Source organism: Mercenaria mercenaria, chromosome 17, assembly GCF_021730395.1.
Source record: "Mercenaria mercenaria strain notata chromosome 17, MADL_Memer_1, whole genome shotgun sequence".
NCBI classification, from domain to species: domain Eukaryota; kingdom Metazoa; phylum Mollusca; class Bivalvia; order Venerida; family Veneridae; genus Mercenaria; species Mercenaria mercenaria.
Window position 1 is genome coordinate 57,932,667 of NC_069377.1, and position 20,297 is coordinate 57,952,963.

The 20,297-nt window shown below is 33.8% G+C and overlaps 1 protein-coding gene across 1 annotated transcript in view; it reads left to right on the forward strand.

The window, feature by feature from the left end:
- The first annotated feature begins 5,104 nt into the window (after window positions 1-5,104).
- LOC123535691 (cell surface hyaluronidase-like) overlaps window positions 5,105-20,297 on the forward strand; it is a 39,364-nt gene continuing 24,171 nt past the window's right edge. Inside the window, exons 1-13 of the mRNA XM_053527861.1 lie at window positions 5,105-5,126; window positions 6,997-7,236; window positions 10,612-10,784; window positions 11,205-11,361; window positions 11,912-12,088; window positions 12,592-12,804; window positions 14,953-15,051; window positions 15,411-15,589; window positions 16,616-16,688; window positions 17,543-17,688; window positions 17,937-18,073; window positions 18,574-18,643; window positions 19,491-19,622. Of these exons, the coding sequence (XP_053383836.1) occupies window positions 5,105-5,126; window positions 6,997-7,236; window positions 10,612-10,784; window positions 11,205-11,361; window positions 11,912-12,088; window positions 12,592-12,804; window positions 14,953-15,051; window positions 15,411-15,589; window positions 16,616-16,688; window positions 17,543-17,688; window positions 17,937-18,073; window positions 18,574-18,643; window positions 19,491-19,622 (1,818 nt within the window). The remainder of the gene's footprint in view (window positions 5,127-6,996; window positions 7,237-10,611; window positions 10,785-11,204; window positions 11,362-11,911; window positions 12,089-12,591; window positions 12,805-14,952; window positions 15,052-15,410; window positions 15,590-16,615; window positions 16,689-17,542; window positions 17,689-17,936; window positions 18,074-18,573; window positions 18,644-19,490; window positions 19,623-20,297) is intronic.

Here is a 20,297-nt window from a genome sequence, read left to right on the forward strand (position 1 = left end):
AGCAAGGGAATTTCTGCTCACGTTCAGGCATTGAACACATAACCTGTGTACCCATAATAAACGTTCTACCACTGACCTATCCAGGCATCACAGGCCCTATAATTTTCACTGGCATATCACTGTGCTTCATAACTGCCCTGTTTGAACAAGAGCAAAGCGAGCCACTTTCTAGCTTTTTTTTTAAAAGCTAGACTTGTTCAGTTTAAGCTGCATTTTTTCAAAAAAAAAAAAAAAAAAAACACCCATAAATTGTCATTATGGTTTGCCCACTTTCTGTAAGTACCATAGGTACTTTAGACCAAAATGTGTCTTTTATACAAATCAGAAAAGGTCAACATTTCAGTTTAACAATAATATAGCTAAAACGTTTTCTGCACAATCAAATAGATAAAAGGGTTCTTTCGAAGACTGGTTAAAGGACAAGCAGCTTTGATACTTACTTGATAACGTATGTACATTTAGTAAACATGTGTACTGAACAGGTATTAAGTATTATTTACTTAAGTGAAAGAAAACAATTTATTATTCTTATTGAACAAGCGCTTTGCATCTAAAACTGAAAGAAAATATCATAAATGTATTGGTGATTGGTACTACTTCCAGCAGTATCGGTCTAGACTGAAGGTGGAGAGGTGGGCTCGGCTGGAAATAGTTGTTATATACAATTTAGATGTTGAGTAAAGTTGTCTTTACGTGAAAAACAAATATGACTTGTTATGTTTAATCTATTCACCTATACATACGAAATTAAAAAGTAACGCAAGTTTGCTCAAGTAACACCAGTTTACGTAAATTTCATTGTTGTAGAAATTGTATGTTGAATTTTACCGTTGTAAGAAACTAGATTCGTTTGCCTGCATAATCGACGCAGTGCAGTGAGCCACGAAAATACTCGACGCAGTAAGACAAAACAAATCCAATAAAAATTTTCGTTTGGCTTACTCACGCCTGGTAAACTACAGAGCTACCTCTTTAAGAGGTATACGGTAAACTGCTCTGTCTCAACTTCCGAGGTAGTGCACGTCGCGATAAAAGAACATCAACAAAGGTGAGTGTTATCATATTTTTTGCATTTTTACTATAAGATTCTTTCACTGGTTATAGGTGCAGATGGGAATTTCCGGCCTCGAGGGTAACTGTTTAGGCGGTAACGAGGTTCCTACCGAGTTACCGCCTAAACAGTTACCCGAGAGCCGGATATTCCCTTCTGCACCTATAACCAGTGACAGAATCTTTTTCTTGCATACCGATATCAAGATATAGTAATAAAAATAAAATCAGTCGAACGGCTTTCTTTTTAGAACTATTTCTTATAGCAGCGTATTTAAACAAAGCGCGGGAAATCAACGTCCGTAAACAGGAAAGACGTCATGACGTTCCAAAGACAAATAACAATGTTTAGTTCCGGTTTTGTTTTAGGACGGATTACACCAAACCGGAAGTGACTACTCAGTGTTACATGTGAAGTAGTCCAAAATGTAGTTCCATTCTATGGATGAAATCTGGTATAATGAGTGACATGAGGAGGTGACAGTTAAATTTTTGGCTTACGTTTATTGCTTATAGTATTGAGAATAGATCTAGACCATTTTCATTGTAAATTTCTTGGAATAAGTTTTATTCTTTGCGAAAAATGTCTTCCTACGCGTAACTGCTAAACGGCTGTTTTCATGGGGGCATTTTTAGAGGGTGATGTTTCTCAGAACAGATTATTTTTCTTATATACAACATAACATGTCAATATTTTTCTATTTTTGATAAGAAGACATGTTATACTAAATGACCATATATGGTTTTCATATCATTGAAATGCTCTAAAGTGCTGAAAATGAGGTCTGAATGTTTTGTTATTAATATGAAATAAATAAGGAATTGAATTTGTAGAATGTAACCTTTTATCAGTTCCAGCGTAACGTTATGAATTTTTGATAAAATAACCTGTTTTGAATCGAGAAATATACTATCAGGAACAAAGAGGAACTGTCAAGGTATTGGATTTTTATTCCGTTTTTCGAAATAAATTATAAATAACTACATAAATCTTCTACATATATGTAGTTCGTAATACGTCATTTAAAGCACGAGAGTCATCTTACACCCCGGGTTGTAAGATAGATTTTTCCAGCACCGGTAAAAATACCGGAAATCCCCGTCTGGTATGCAAGAAAAGCAGTGTATCGAATATCACAAATCGGGGAATGGTATAGGCGATGTAGATATGATTTAACTTTACAGAGAACTTTAAGTTTGCTAATTCATTCTTAATTTGTGGCCGTGGTGATGTTTACCAACAAGCTGATTTTGCAGTAAATTTGGCCATTTCGTCATGAAAGCACTTTCATGGTCAAATATTTACATTTTAACTAATATTAAGAAGTAAACCGAGTAGGCGTGAGATAGCTGTAAAATATACAATGCATTTGGAAATAAAATATGTACCGAAAATGGTTCGGGAGTAGAATTATTCACTTTTTATTGTGAGAGATAGCTCTGTCGTGAAGGAGATAGTCATATCGCTAAGGAGATAGCTCTGTGTTGCATGAACAGAGCTCTGTGTTCATAATTTAAACGTTTTAATATTTACTTTGGGTTGTCCTCATTTGAAATAATATAAAGTTACTGTTCCATTTGATATACATATGTATGATTTTCCAAGTATTGTTTTGATTATGGTTTTTCATGAGGTTAGAATCGTAAATTTTTGAATAGTTGTACATTCTCAGTAATGCTGCACTGTTTCTTTGAATTTTTTTACGTTATATCTAGTAATTCCGGGTTGCCATGTATTAATAGTTTCTAAAACGAACCGATTTATTTTCATATTTAGTAAAATTATACATCAACACAGAAAAATATGTGGAATTTTATTATGCAAAACTGTGACGGTGTATAACGACACACACAAAATAATTGTTTGGAGGAAAAGAGAGAATTCTCCAGAAGAAGTCAAACTGCTAAAACGTTATTCGTCGACAATAACTGTATTTAGATATTTGCAAATATTATGTGTTAGAGGATTTGTTACGCGGCCATTTACATTTGAACTAATGCCTTTTACATCTACGGCATCATAAAAAGGGAATTTGATTATAGAAGTACATTAGTAATTCGTAAGGTGAAATAAAGAACAAAAACTAATATATGAAGTTTGAAAGAACAATTTTTACTAATATTACGTGGGCGGCATAAGATTAAGTCTAAAATTGCGTTTAATATCAATATTTATTGTTATGGTACAGATGAAATGTAATTAATCCACTTGAGATTGTGATCTTAGTAATATCAACAGTAAATTGGTTCTGCTTAAATCTGGATAATCCATGAAAATTCTATAGAAAATAATTAAATTGTCTTATCACTTAACCAGCCGACTTGCTTGTGTGTTACCAAAAATAATATCAATACGGCGGCCAAACGTCTACATTGGTAATAACCTCAGGGATATTATTATAATTAAAATAAAAGAGCAGGTGTACTTTACTTGAACTTTTGTAGAGTGGTTCTATTTAAGACTGCGCCAACTGCTTACTTCGCAATAACGGCTGGACACTGTTGGTGAACAGAACGGGCGTTATCATGAAGCACACGGTGTTTATTTTGTCGTTCGCGTTAGTGTTTGTGGAAGTCAGGTCCTTGTGCCCTCATGAAGATACAACGCTGACAAAGTTTTCTACACTGTATGAGTCTGATATTGCGGTCAGTGTGAAGCTTAATTAACTATTTTCATTCAAATTTATTAAATGAGCCGCACCATGAGAAAACCAACATCGTGCATTTGCGCAGTCTGGTCAGGATCCATGCTGTTCGCTTTCAAAGTCTATTGCAATTAGAGAAACCGTTAGTGAACAGCATGGATCCTAACCAGACTGCGCGGATGCGCAGGCTGGTTTGGATCGATGCTGGTCGCAAATGCACTATGTTGGTTTTCCCATGGCGCGGCTCAAATCATAAAAAAGCAACAATAGTTTGAGTATTATACTAATTTGAATTTAGTTGTTTTATATAAGGATTTTTCCCCTGATAAATGGAAATGGACAGCAAGAGGTAAATACATTATTTTCAGTTGATGCTAATCTATGGTGCGCACTTCCTGAATTACTTAACATGTACTTGTCATTTAACTCTACGTCAGATATACAATAATGTTTGAAGTTGTACTTTCAAAATTATTTACAAAACAGGAGCATTTAGTTTTACGGTATATATATACATTTGTACTTACAAAATTCCTAAAGGCACCGACCTCAAGATCATACGACACCAAAAAAAATAAATATCAGGAAAGTATTGCTATATTTCTTATGAAGGCTGTTAAACTTTGTTACTGACAGGTTATATGTAATGGAATAAGTTGTTTTACCCATTTTTCCATTCAAAATTGAAATGAGTTTGTAAAGCGGTACCAGAGGTAAATCGACTTAATTAATTTTAGGAAGTGTCTAGCCGTCCGGTAACCTAAAGCTATATCGTTAAGTACGAATTATGGTGTATTGGTTTAGAAAGTAAGAACGTTTTTAATGCAAATATTGGGCCGGGTTTGATTCCCGAATCGGACATGTATATTTTCTTTTTTATTTGATTTCACATTTTTAAGAATATTTCAGAAACAAAAACTCTAAAATGTTCTAATGTTCATGATATGACCAAACTTGAATTTTAAAGAAAGATCACTTTTAGCCAAAATCTTGAGTCCAGTCCCATTAAAAGCTTTAGAAAAAATATTATATTCTAACATTTCCCGAGAACTGTCCTAATTCCTTACTTCTGTTTTTATTGTTTTATATTTGTAAAATATTTGCATATTTCAAGATGAAATTGGATAGAATATTTAATAATTATTTTATTTCATAAAAACACAGCAATAATTACAATCGTTTGTAAATTGACTGAGGCGTGACATTTAGAATAAGATGACTGCAGGACACGTAGGAACGTTTGGATCTGTGTTGGTCGCATGACAAAATATATTGTAGAAGTCCTGCAACAACATTCCGCCCATTGAATGCCTTTGATTTTAGGGGTTTTACATTTTATTACATGTTTTCAGTGATTTATTCAAATAATTGTGTGCATTATTGATATCAGATATCACAGCGACTTGACCATGCCGAGTATATATTTCACGGGTAAAGAACTACAAAATCAGTAGAATATTGTGAATAATGATTTTGAACATGAGCGATCAAATAGCTTTATTTAATTAGATAAAAATATGAAAATACGCTTCAAATATATATTAGAGAATGTTCTTTCTGGATTCATTTCCTTAACTCTGACAAAAAAATGTTTTTGCAAAGCTGATTTTAAGGAGCTTCAGCAAAGGAACTTGATACTTGATACTTATAGTAAAACTGATCAACACTATATCCAAAAACATAATACTATTTACAGCTATATCAAATTTCATGCCAATTTCAGTACTGATGGTGCTAAATTTTCTGACACAGATTACTAGGATATAACAAAGTACTTAACAAGTTAGTTCAATGCACATCTGTTTTTATTGCACGACTCCGTATATAAATCGTCGGTCAATTGTTGATGCTATTAACAAGTAGATAGTTCAAAACTAAAGTCTGCTGAGCTTAAGGCAAATACTGAAGAAAAAATTACGAAAATTTGTTTCTGATGTCATGCTATAAAACACCTCATTAGTCTTAACCCTTATTATGCTGGACACGATTGATTCTGCCTTTGCGACCAGTGTAGATCTTGATCAGCCTGCACATCTACTGATCAAGATCTACACTGTCCACCATTCAGTCAGTATCTTTTTGGAAAGCACACCTTTTAACAGTTAATGGTACTGTCCAAATTGAAAGATGAAAAAAAAGTTCATTATAGAAATTTAGCAGGGTATGTGTTAATTAAGTCATTCAATTGGTGTATAATATATACCCTTCCAGCTTAACACAGGTTAAAGACAAAAGACTCTAAACGGGATAATTTTTATCATACTGACCACAGGATCATTAATAAACCTAATAATAGATTTATGTAATCGACCGCACGGTTTTAGCCTCAAACGACCTGAAAATCTACTGATCCTCTACAGAAAATAGGTGGTCCGTCACAGAAATATATGTGACAACCTTTTGACCAATGAAAAAGCTAGAATCTTGTGGGAGGTAAACATATTTGAGCCGCACCATGAGAAAACCAACATAGTGGCTTTGCGACCAGCATGAATCCAGACCAGCCTGCGCATCCGCGCAGTCTGGTCAGGATCCATGCTGTTCACTTTTAAGGCCTATTGCAATTACAGAAACCGTTAGCGAACAGCTTTCTCACCGTGCGCGGATCATTTCGTCTCAGGCACTGAAGGAAATAAGTGTCTACTAAACCTACCTATCATCTTTATAATTTTTATGCGGAAAAATGCCTATTTAACAGCTGTCAACTACGTTACAAAATTTCATTGTTTTCACAATTCGCAGAACATTGTCATTTTGTTATCAATATATTTGACCGGCAGAAAAACCCTAGTTTATGGACCACAGATCAGACCACCCGCGCTCGCGAAAGTCTGTCAGATCCGCTTCGCTAACATTTCCAATTCATAGCTTTAAGCGAACTGACCTGACCAACTGCGCGATGCGCAGGTGCGGATCCATCTGTCATACCTATTGTTTTCATGAAGCTCATTTATGTATTTTAATCCTATACATAGACGTATACTTTATGGTGAAAAGTAGTTAATGGATATTTAGCATATTACGGAGCTACCTAGTATCTATGGGTTTAATGCTAAAACTGTCTTGAACTGATATGACAAATATCTAGAACTAAAACTCAGATGAAAATATCTGCAAAAAAAAAAAAAAAAAAAAAAAAAAAAAAAAAAAAAACAACTGCACAAAAATAACGATAGTATACAAGTAATATGTTAAACTCGAGACCAGTTTTACTTTTTGTTTTCTTAAAAGTCACGGAACATATAGTTTGTAAAAATGTATACCATACAGTAAGTACCGTTTAGTTTTATTTCTTGATAAGTTGAAATTACTTTTATCATACAGAAAAGTACACAAGTTGTCATTAAAGAAGGTGTCCTTCTGGATGTCGCCAGCCTTGACGTATATTCGATCGAGATTAAAGATGAAGGTCGTCTCGTATTCAACCAAGGTCACGATATCAATATAAAAACAAGAGGCATCTTTGTAAAGAACTACGGACAACTTGTAATTGGAAGTGACACTTGCAGGCACACAGACAATGTTCATATCCAACTTGAAGGTAAGACAACGCAGAAATGTATTAAGGTAGTGGACCCGTATTGATAATCGGCAGTTTCCGTGCAAAAACGTATCCCCCGTAAGCGATTTCGGCATCCAACGCCAAGTTCGGTCATAACAGAAAATTGCTTTTCATAACAACCGAAGAATGCCGAAGTCTCATAAGGAGAATAAATAAACAAACGGAAATTGCCGATGGTCATGGCGCGTCCACTACCTTAAAATTAAAATGAGGTATTAAAGGTAATCTAAAAGCAATAAAGTCCAAAAACCATAATTCGTTCAAATCTAATTTGACTGTAAACAATTGCTAAACTGCCCACATTGAAAACAGGAGTACTAGAAGGTAAGTCAATTCGGTGTTTCTGGTCCTTTGGGATCATGAAGATCATTCAATTTTACTACATAGAATTCTACGGTAGCCAGTGTTAGTGGGTGTGAGAGGTGTTGCACATTTCATTACCACTCATGAACAGACTCAATCAAACCGAGTCTGCTAGCGTGTTGCTTGGTAGCCTTCTTTGCTTCCAAATGATCTTTTCACATATGCCATATGCATTTGGATAATAAAACAATTCCAAATTGTCCATGTCCAACTTGAGGGTGAAACAATTATGTCCTAGTAAGAGGTAAGCACGCCTTAATTATTTATTTATTAATACTAGTATCTTTCCTTAATGTAGAACAACTCTAAGTATTCATCTAGAGAATCTAAGATTCTTCGGTAGGACAGAATGCAGTCAAGTTAGATAACAGCAGCTCTATCCACGAGAGTATACTCTTCTAGAGTGAGGCGATTACTATACAGGAAGATGTAATGGATAGTGCATCACCCCTCACACTTCTAGCGCCAGTTTAAACATTGAAATTGAATGTACCCCATGATCCCAAAGGACACGTAAATTGCCGATATACAGGAAGAGGGTCTAGTAATAATTATAGTACGTTTCCATAGGAACGACGAAACGGTACTAAGATCGTCAATGAATATGAATTTTAATGGAGTAAAAGACTTAAATTGTTCAGAACAAACTTGAAAGTATAACAGTGTTAATAGCCGTAAATCGTGTTGGTTTTGACGACCTTCTGCTTCAATATTATTTTTCGGCGACGCCGTCTAAATTCGTTTTCGTTACCTATGCCACGTGACTTCAGTTTGCAAATCAAACTACTTGATAACGCATTACAGATAATTTATCAAAATGGAAGATTTATGTAACACTCTGCCTGATTGCACGAGAGTGTCAATTTCTTTCACTCTGTTGGTTGTGCTACGCTGAGTGAAATGTAGACAAAGTGTTTATCCTATACGACGTTGTTCACAGTTTTAAAGCTAACTTTGGCTCAGTATATTTAGCAAGAATATTGATATATCTCAAAATGATAAGTAAGTTTTATAAATATGATAAAAACCTGTTCAAATACCAACATATATCAAATTCAAGAAAGAGCTGAATACGGTCTGCGTATCACATGAATAAGGGTGTAATAAGAGTCTTTTATGTAGAGAAGTGTTTTTAAAAGATTCTCCTTGTTACAATTGTCGTCTGTATATGAAAATGTTTCTTGCTTTTGTGTCTTATTCAGATTGCATATTAAAATGAGTACTTGTTTGCTTTGATATATTTGTTATAAATTATTTAACTGATTTATTATATATGAATATTTTTCTTTAGTATGGTATGCAAATATTGAACTCAGTTGAAATCTGTTTTATTATATATATGCTGTATAATGACTGAATCTCATTACACTGAAATGAAGGTATGCTGCATACAGTTTATTTATGTGATATGACTACGGTCAGACTTTGCTTATGAAACAGAAATATTGAAATAATTAAAATTGTATGTTTTGCTTGACCTCCACTTTTTTATAGGTGTGACGTCATTGTCCAAAGATTCATGAATAGCGAATATGCTATTTGTTAAAGCGGGATCAGTTGGCCTATTTTAGAAATAAATAAAAATAATAAATAAAAAATCCTTAAATTGATTTTCTCTCATGTATTCTGATCAAACTTGATTTGTAGCATCTTTATTAGGCCCGCAGCCAACTTTGTTCAGCTGGGACATTTGACCCCTTTTAGGGGCTGCTAGAGCTAAAACTAGAAATGCCTTTATACAGCGTCTCATGAACAGCTTGGTGGATCTTTGTCATACTTGGTCTTGAGCATCATTATAAGGTCCTCTTCCAAATTTATTTATATAGGAACTTGGGCCCTATTAGGGACCACTATAGTTAAAAGTAGATATGGCTTTCTTCGCATTAACCACTAAAATGTAATGGATTTTTATCAAACTCGATGTGTAACAATATCGTAAGGTCTCCTGCTATTTTGTTACAAATGGGGATAGGGACCAATTTAGCTAAAAATATAAGCACGTTTAATGACCTCTTCTCATGAACCGCCTTATGAATCTTCATCAAACTACTGCTGTAATTATTCGTCTAAGGATAAACGAAACAAAATTGCAACTCTACGAAACCTTTGCGAAAAATTAAAAGAGAACCATTTAAATTGTTAAAGTGCGGTGTTTAGTTTTGCATTTTGAAAAATGTTAGATAAAAGATGAATGTTGGATGAAAAATTCATAAACTTCTTTCCTTATTACAATTCGCCGACCATCATTTTTAAAGATATTTCTTGTTAATATTGGTTTTGTTCATCCTTCTTGCTTCATAATACAAAAATGAATAATATAGTAATTCAAATCCACAGTTGTAAAGGGGGTGATTTGATCTGATTTTAAATCATTTCATTTTTGGTTTACTGATTCTATTTAAGGCATATACACATAATCTAACACACATAAAACACAATATTTATATCATTTATTTTTGTCATATGTTACAGTAGCATGAAATCTCGAAAAACGATACATACTATTACTGAATACATGTTTAAGAGGCTTAAAATATGTATAGGTGTATTTAGCCTCGGATAGCACAGAACTCTCGAAAGCTTTTTTTTTCAGTAGGGTCCTTTAACCCTTACCTTGCTAAATTTCTATAATGAACTTGTCCATCTTTTAATTTGGGCAGTACAATTAACTGTTAAAAAGGGATGTTTACCAAAAAGATATAGACTGAATAGCGAACAGTGCAGACCATGATCAGACTGCACGGATGTGCAGGCTGATCTTGGTCTGCACTGGTCGCAAAGGCAGAAACATATGCCGGCAGCAGGCTGGAGGTTAATGACCAACAATGGAGAAACATACATATTGTAGGAATGAAAATGAATTGAAAGATTCTATCCACAGCGTGGGTTTACAAGCTGCTGCATCAAATAAAAGAATTTCTCATCTATATAATTGATATAAGATAAATAATTACAGTCTAAAGGCTAAATATTAGCAAAATTCTTTATCAGGAACACGAACTATTGACCGCAAGTCACTGGGACCAGAAGGGGAAAAGTTTATAGCGGTGACGGATAATGGAAGCCTGCAGATCCATGGTGAGGATAGGGTAGCATGGACAAAGTTGTCTGGTACGGTCGAAAGGTTTAATGCCAGTGCTGAAAATGTTTATTACAGACATTTGGTAAGTCGAACTGGATAAAGTATAAATGCTATAATGTTACCGTTATTTGTTCTAGCCCATATTTGGCTTGAATGTGTTTGAACAGAAATGTGTTCAATGCAAATTTTATTGATGGACAATCTATAAGGCTCAAAGCACCGTAGATCCCACTGATCTGACAAGCTCCGCTCGGCTCGAACCTACAGAAAATATATGTAAATAATTCAAAGCGTGTGGCTTTCAACTCTCTGCGATATATTTTCTTTACAAGCTAAATGCACATGCAACTGTTAGAAAGTCCGTCGCGTAATACTATAATTTACATGTGTTGATAGTCCAACAAAAACCACTTTTCGACATATTGTAAATATAGGAATAATATACCAACAACAGCACGTTAGTTCACATAACTGACTTTTACATTCTTTCCTCATAACATAGGACACGAGCAATGCAGAATTGAAGACAGCTCAGGATGGTTTTGGTGTTCATATTCTTGACGCCGACTTGGAATTTCTCTCCTATGACGTGTTTAACATGCCGCTTACCGTTTCGAGGGTGAACAGAGGAATGCTGAAAATGGCAAATAAATTAAACGGTACCAACGTCACAAAAATTATTAAGGAAAACACTTTAGTCTGAACCCTCTTATTTTCAAGTAAAAACTAGTTGTATATCTCAATATATTAATTAGCTGCAAAAATATGTATGCGTGTCACATAGATATGTAATAATTCTAGCATTTGAATTTTTATTGTGATTCTTGTTGTTATTGTATGATTTCCTGAATTGAAATAACCTATTTTATAATTATATTTTGCATGTAACAATCTGTCAGTTTTAAAATTGATTTTCATGAATATGATTACTTTAGAACTGGTTCAACGTAATGGACCTGTAATTGACCTGTAATCGACCTGTAATCGAAACTGGCAGTTTCCCTTTGATCCCACACACGGCCGAATTATACCCAAGTAGAATTCGTAGAGTACGTAATTGTACGAAAATTGTCGAATATCACTTCGGGATTTATAAACACGTTAGGTTTATAGTTAGAAAAGTCCACAAGTTTCGATTACTCAAGTCAAAGCCTAATGTATATATCTTTTATTAAAGCAAAAATATTTTTTCTTGTTTATGATACACAGAAGTGGAAATGGGACAGGTTGTTTCAATTTCACTTCAAAATAGATGGTACAGGCCCGAGGGAGGAGACTACGCAGATTTTTACAAGATCATTGAAGAGTTGGTTGGAATGGAAGAAGGAGAACTATTGCTGCGTAAACAGACAGAATTTGACGCATTTTCTTTGTTGTTTGTCGTTGGTATGTTATTTTTCCATTTTTGTTTTGTTAAATCGTTTTAAGTATGGTGTACCATTATCGTCGAAAGTCTGCGTTGCGTGAGCGCACATTTCAAATAATACGCATATATGTGCGTGCGCGTGTTTTTAACATATGCGAACTTTTTGACATAGCTCTATGCGTGCACTCAAAGCAACTTTTCGACCCGAATGGTACACCTTAAAAAACTACGGTAGTCTATCTTGGACAACCATGCAGTACGAAATCATACAATTGCACACTTGATTTCTGAAAAATTGAAACACCGACAAATACTTATTTTTTTATACTGTATACAAGAGATGTTTGAAAAGTATCCAGAAAACTTTCATAACTTATTTATTTATATGGTTATTAAAATGAGAATTCTAAAAGTGTAAATGCAATGTGGACACAAGATTTTACGATACCTAAGAAACACATATTTTCTTCATTTATATTGTGTCAATGATATAACATGTTTTTCCTTTTCGTATTTTTTACAGGAGGGTCCTATGACCAATCGCTGGATCATCAAATTGGAAAAAGAGAAGCAGAAGCGAAATCATCTCTGATTTATAATAATAAAAAGATAACTGCTGTCTCGCATGTCAGGCCATATAGAAATCAGAATTCATATGTGGATTTAAGGGTTTTGAACCCCGACGTTGGATTCCCGGAAATAATGGTCACCCATGATATTAGATCATGGAGGGCTGGTAATGAATTTACATATTCGAGCAAGGAATTAATAAGAAAATATATCTGAACCATCCAAATACTTAAAAACTTAAAAATATGGAAATTTGTCAATGTTATATAGAATAAAAAAGAACAGCTATTTAGTGTGTTGTAACCTTATTCCATACACTACACTAAATAACTGTTCTTCTTTATTCTATAAAATTGACATATTTCCAATAGCTGCAGCACACATCAGGACCCATTTTAAATGTCTGAACTTACATTTTCTTGAAGAACATTGTCGATGCTAAATAAAAGAAAAGAGGGTGTCATGTTTGATGCCAGAAAAATATTTTCAGTCAAACACACAAAGTGCAAAATCAGCTAAAAATGAGACCCAAAATTGTAGTGGTGGTGTATAATATAAGTATCCGTGACTAATTCTGTCATGTTACCATTTCATTATGAAAATGCTACATACATGGTCACGTGATTTCAGCCAAAAAAATGCAAAGAATATAATCTATTTATTTATTTGGGTTTACGGCGCACCAACACAGTATAGGTTATATGTCGCCAAACAGGACTACAAATTTTGGTTCCACATTTCATTTACATCGAAATAAAAACATGAGGTATGGAATCAAAATTTGCATACCAGCTGGAATCACAGAGTTACTGCAAAACCAAGTGTTTAGACCCTATTAGTCGCCTCTTACGATCATGCAACGGTAAGGCAGTGGTTCCAATTCTTTTCATACACAGATCGTCCCAGAACCACATGGGGCTGAAAAGAATATAAAGAAAATAGATTCAAAAGTCTTCCGTGTTTTTTGCTCTTTAGAGCTATTTTCTTTTCTTTTCTTTTGCAAAGAATATAAAGAAAATAGCTCTAAAGAGCAAAAACACGGAAGACTTTTGAATCCGCCATCATGCGATACCAGTTTTTTTGCCATTTTCATATTCAATATCTGTATACTATAAACATGGAAAAAGAATAAGTATGGCAAGGGGAGTAACTAATAAATCTTTCTATCTACAGGCGATTAGATACTGTTTGCTTCTACGCACAGCTATATTGTTAGATATAATGAAGAAGCCAACATTAAATAGCCCGTATTTATTGCGTGCGTACACTCAATGCCGACCTTGTAAAAGGCATACAGACACTAAATAGAAAAATGGCGCAAAAAATGGTCGCATAATGGCGGATACAAATAGTCCTCAGTTCTTTTCTTGCTCTGTAGAGCTATTTTCCTTATTTTCTTTGCATTTTTTTGGCTAAAATCACATGACAGATCTATGCTTGACATGTAGGTAGCATTTTCATAATGAAATAACAACATGACAGAATTTTTCATGGAAACTTAGATCATACACCACTACTATAATTTGGGGTCTAATTTTTTAGCTGATTCTGCACTTTGTGTGTTTGACTGAAATTATTTTTCTTGCATCAAACATGACCCCCACTTTTCTTTTAGTTTTTATTTAGCACTGACAATATTCTTCAAGAAAATGTAAGTTACAGATATTTAAAATGGGTCCTGAGGTGTGCTACGGTCATTGGAAATATGTCCATTTTATATAGAATAAAGAACAACAACTATTTAGTGTGTTATAACATATAATAGGCACACAGACACTAAATGGTAAAATGGCGCGGAAAAAAATGGTAGTCGCATAATGGCGGATACAAATAGTCCTCAGTTCTTTGCTCTGTAGAGCTATTTTCCTTATTTTCTTTGCAATTCTTTTTGCTAAAATCACATAACAGATATAGCATTTTCATAATGAAATAACAATATGACAGAATTTTTCATGGAAACTTAGATCATACACCACCACTATATAATTTGGGGTCTATTTTTTTAGCTGAATTTGCAGTTTGTGTGTTTGACTGAAATTATTTTTCTTGCATCAAACATGACCCCCACTTTCCTTTTGATTTTTATTTAGCACTGACAATATTCTTCAAGAAAATGTAAGTTACAGATATTTAAAATGGGTCCTGATGTGTGCTACGGCCATTGGAAATATATCCATTTTATAAAGAATAAAGAACAACAACTATTTAGTGTGTTATAACCAAAAGGGTGTCTGGAGTAAACAAGCGAAATAACTGATGCAAAATGGCGGAAAATTGGTAAGGGGAGTAACTAATGTTAATTTTCTATCAACAGGCGATGAGATATTGTTCACTTCTACTGATTATGCCTTCGACCATGGAGAAGTTAGAACAATCAAAGAGATTACTGGGGAGAAATCGTTCACAATAACACGTAAGAACTTATACACTGTGTTGTTACAATTAATACACGAAACGAAATATAAAACAAAATGTATGACATTGACAGTGTTGTGTGATTAGATAAAAGATGGGAAAAGGTAAACTTTAACCTTCAAAGTTTTCTTTCACCGGCCTTTTTGAAGTCAGCAGCTTTTCAAATAAATATATCTACATTTATTTTAAAAAATTTGAAAGGGCAAAAATTACACTTAATAATTACCATTATTTTATGTTTAAAACATAGGTTTTAGAAAATCATTCTGAAATTAAATAACAGGGCATCAATGTGATTTGATGGTTTACATCAATATTTATATTGGCCAATTAAATATCAAATATTTTTTTCCACAGACGAACTTAACTACCGCCATTTCGGTGAAATTGAAAGTGGAGTTGACATGCGTGGTGAAGTTGCGCTGTTGTCTCGAAACATAAAGATATCAGGTGTAATGCAGAGAGGATGTCCTGAAGAAAACGAAAATTGCGACAATAAACCAAAACATACTGACACTTACGGAGGACATATCAAAGTAATTAATGTTTGATTCGTTAATTTTATATTTTGTAATAGGATTTGTTAAATACAAATACAGGTACACTTTATTTTAATTACCAAGTGACGTTGACATTCAAAGTTTAACTTTTATCAACAAACCAGTAATTCTAACAAAACATTCTGAGGGCTTCATTTCAAATTACCATCCATTTACTTGATAGGTATCAGAAAACACTTTTCCATTATATAGCGCAAATATCACGGAAATATTAGATCGTACTCTAAGCCAGCCCGCTTAGTTCAATGGGGAGAGCGCAGATCAACGGATCGCGGGTTCATGAATTCGATCCCCGGGCGTGGCGTATGTTTTCCGTGACGATTTGTTAGCAGATATTGTGTCTGAAATAATTCGTCTTCCACCTCCGATTCATGCGGGATACTTACGGAGAACAGGTGTACTTGTACAGAATACAGGAGTACAGAATACAGGAACACGGGTTAGGTTAACTGCCTGTCGTAACATAACTGAATTACTGTTGAAAAACGGCGTTAAACCCAAAACAAACAAACAAGATCATACACATTCCAACCGTGTCTACCCAAATGGACGTTGCAAACGAAAAATTGCCAGTTTTCATTTATATATTGGGTTGATTAAATACTTTTTTTTTAAATATAAATTTCGAGTGTTGCATAAATAGTGTTAAAGCACTCTTTTGCTATAAATCATTTCTTTTTATTCTTTGTAAGCATGAAAACAACGTAGTCACGTAAGTCACGTGCACACTTCGAAGATGTTCCAAGGCAAAATACTATTCCACTTTAATAGTAGAATGATAATAATATTTAACTAAGCTTGGGGTAAATTAAGGTGTTTTTTTTTTATTTCTTAAGCACCCTAAATTCCTCGATGTCGTCGTCTTTAAACGTAAACTGAAATATTCATAAAATACAGACAACAATTCAAAAACTTATTCCTTGAAACAGCAATGAACGTCTTTTGTCATCTTGATAACTTTAGTCTTTCTTTCTTTGATTATTATAAGTGCTTATATTTCAGATATTTGACAGCTTTCATTCAGTTGTTATACAGGGAGCGGAAATGTTCTTTATGGGACAAACCATTGATGAAGGTATGATATGTAGCATTAATTTTGTGCAATAATGATCGATTACGTTATATAGGTAACACTGCCAAACTGGACACCTAGTGGTACTATATAAACTGAGAACATGAAAGTTATGGTGTTTAAAAATGATGTATCCCAAACAATGATTTGTCGTTAAATAAAATCATTGTTCGAATTTCTAATGCCGTATCATTATACCTTGCGCACACATCGTCAATGATTCACCACTGTTTGTGATATATTATTTCCTTTCTAATATGTTATCAAGGATTATTATGTACACCCTTGACGACATCCATTTTGCCTGTTTTATCAAAGTGTCCATCGTATACGTCGCATTTATATGGGTTTCTGTTCCAGCGAGTGCGAGTGTGACGTTTGAAACAATGACGTAATAAATGTGATGTACAAGCAGTAAAAGGCTGCATGATATAACACAATTTTCAGTCTCCTTTGTTCATAGGAAAACAACATTGGACGTGTTAGAATTGTTGTCAAAAGTTAAGTGTTTCTAGATAATCATTAAATTATATTTCTGATTAATCGCCATTGAAGTACATTACCGATTAATCGCCATTGAAGTACATTACGATTAATCGCCATTGAAGTACATTACCGATTAATCGCCATAGAAATACATTACTGATCAATTGCCATGGACGATAGCTATTTTCATCTTGTCTTTAAAATGGTTTGCACTGAAAAAAGCTTAGTTTTATTAACAATCACGATTATTTTCAATATTACAAGAAATTCCTTAAAGAAACACATTTTGTTGGTAAGCAAAGCATTTTTTTTCAATGTTAAGGGTACTGCAATTGTTTTGAGAAATATCATAATCTATATAATACTTTTAGGATTCTATCCCATACATTTCCACATGTGTAAGAATATAACTGGCAAGACTGCAGTTGTTAAAAGAAATTCTATACATCATACATACAGAAGAGCTATCACCATACATGGTACTTTTGGCACTTCCGTAGAAGCACCCGGTGTTCAGGTAAGCATAATTATTTTTTGTAAATTTTATTTCCTCGAATACCGTACACATTTAAAATTGACCAGTTTCTAGAAAGCGATTGAAAAATTTCGATAGTGAGACTAGAACGCATTATATGAAATAATTCCTTAATTCGGACATTGGATAGCATTCAGACTCATTTACTTGTTATTGTAATGTTACAATCGTGGCTCTTAGATGTGCTTGAATTATTTCATTCTGTATTTGTTATTGTGGTGCTATTTTAGCTCACGGAGAACGTAGCGTATTGGACATTGGGACACTCCTTTTTTCTTGAAGACGGAGCTGAAAGTGCTACTATACTACGGAGAAATCTTGGCGCGGAAACCAGAAATGTGAACAACGACTTTGTGACAGATAGATCGTAAGACATTTAATTTTAAGTGAGATATATCAGTCGTACAAACTATCCAAACTGCAAATCAGCGGAATTGTAGGGTGGATGAGGTGGGCGATGTGTGATAGAGTTACACTGACACAAGTTGGGTCATATTGCGACTTTCAAAAAATGACATTGTGGCAGTTATATATAACACTTCTAATTTTCAATAAGGAGAATACCTGACACAATTTTACATCTCTTCTTATCGACGAAAACGTTATTTTTCATCAGTTATTGGTAGGAATATATATTAAATAGCCTTTACCTCTCATTGTATCACATCCATGAGTTATTTTCATTAGATTGCGAACTTTACCAGTGAAGATTTAAATCCAGAACAGGGCCTGACTCGTGCACACAACTTTCAGTGTCATTTTCCCCACAGACAGACACTTCATACAAGGTCGCACACCTATCTAAAATGGTACATATATTTCAAATTAAATAACATAAAAAATGTTTTATATTACATTTATCTGTAGGAAGGCGACAACATATTGGATTACAAACCCAAAGACTGTGATGATTGACAATGTAGCAGCAGGGTCTGAGGTATGTAGGCCTATCTTCGTTTACATTAAAGGTTATAAGCCAATAAAAGAAAGTGTTCTTTGTTCCATATACAATTCAGTTACTTAAGATCCATTTTCAAATTTATGCAAGTTTAATATTTTCCCTCCTTTAGGATCTATTTTCCAAGAGACACCTATGCATTTGTTTCAAGAAAACGAAAAGAAAAAAGGAAAAAGAAAAAGAATGTTAAATAGCATGCAGCAAAATGCAAGCCAACTAACTCAAGTACCTTCATGTATTGCACTTTGACGAATTACTGCTATATAACCTTAAAGGCACAGCAAAGGAGCGTTTATCATCCACAAAAGTTACACTTCTATCTCTATTTTTCTGAAGTTTACGAAACAACATTGCATTGCCTTTCCGAAGATTCAACATCCAAAAGCTTTTTATTACCGAATGTTACAACAGAACAGTTTTTTTTTTTTTGGTATATCTGCTTTATGTATTGTCGGATTGACTTTACAATATTTTAACATTTCATAAAACGTGAGACCGTTTGAAATCATGAACTTTACTTTTTCACATTTGGCGATTTCACGACCTTTTTTTTAAATTCCATAAAATGTGAAATCGTGAGATTTGAAATTGTGAAGTATGAAATCACAAGTTTACATGGCAATGTAGAACATTTATATCAACCTAAAATATCAAATAATTACTCTTGTTTTGGTTATTTTTGTCGAAATTAGCAGAAAATACAATTAACAAAAAACTGATTTTCTCCTGGAAAAAGATTATATTCAAGAAAACACCAAACTTTCAAGTAAAAGAAAGATTTGACCATGGCCATCTTATACTCAGTGTATTTTTGTTCATATTCCAGGGTTTTGGAATGTGGTACACGTTCCCATTAGAACCGGTTGGGATGTCTAAAGGGTTGGCGTATAAATACGAGGAGGCAAAACATACCGCTTTATGGACATTTGATAACAATGTGGTCCATTCTAATGAAAAGGTAAGACTGAAGAGGATATGATACTGCCTCATGGTATATGTAATAAGATTTTGTTTTTAAGAATACAGCATCTATCTCTTAACATTTACTGGGTTTAAATTATCCAAGAAGTAATCGAGAGGATTCGCCTTTTTAATTTCCGAAACATTTTTCCTTTTATTTCAGGACAATAGCTGTGATGAGCAGTGATAATCAACAAAATAAGTGCTTATACGTTTTAAACGTTCTTGTTGAATCATTTGAAATTAAATACAAAATTTTAATGATATGTTAAGATCACCGCTAATGATATGTTAAGATCACCACAGCCCTCAAATGTAAATCCTTTCGATCAAAGGTGTTCTTCCTTTTTAAATTCCAATAGCATTTTCTGAGACAGGCCAGTCAAGATACAGCCTACAGAAGCTATCTGTTTTGTTATAAATTAAATATTCTTGTGATGAGTGATGTGGATCATTCATGCAAAACTTGACCATTAGAAAATATGTTAATAATAAAAAATATGTTAATAATAAAAGTTCATTACATTTCTGAAGTAGTTTAATTATTGAAATGTTAATGTGTGTAATAAGCATATAGTAGAGTATGAAATTCTATCAATAAAACACCAGGAAAAGATAGACCTCTGGAGTCTTATTGATGAAATTTCAGACACCTTTGGTACAAAATAACAAG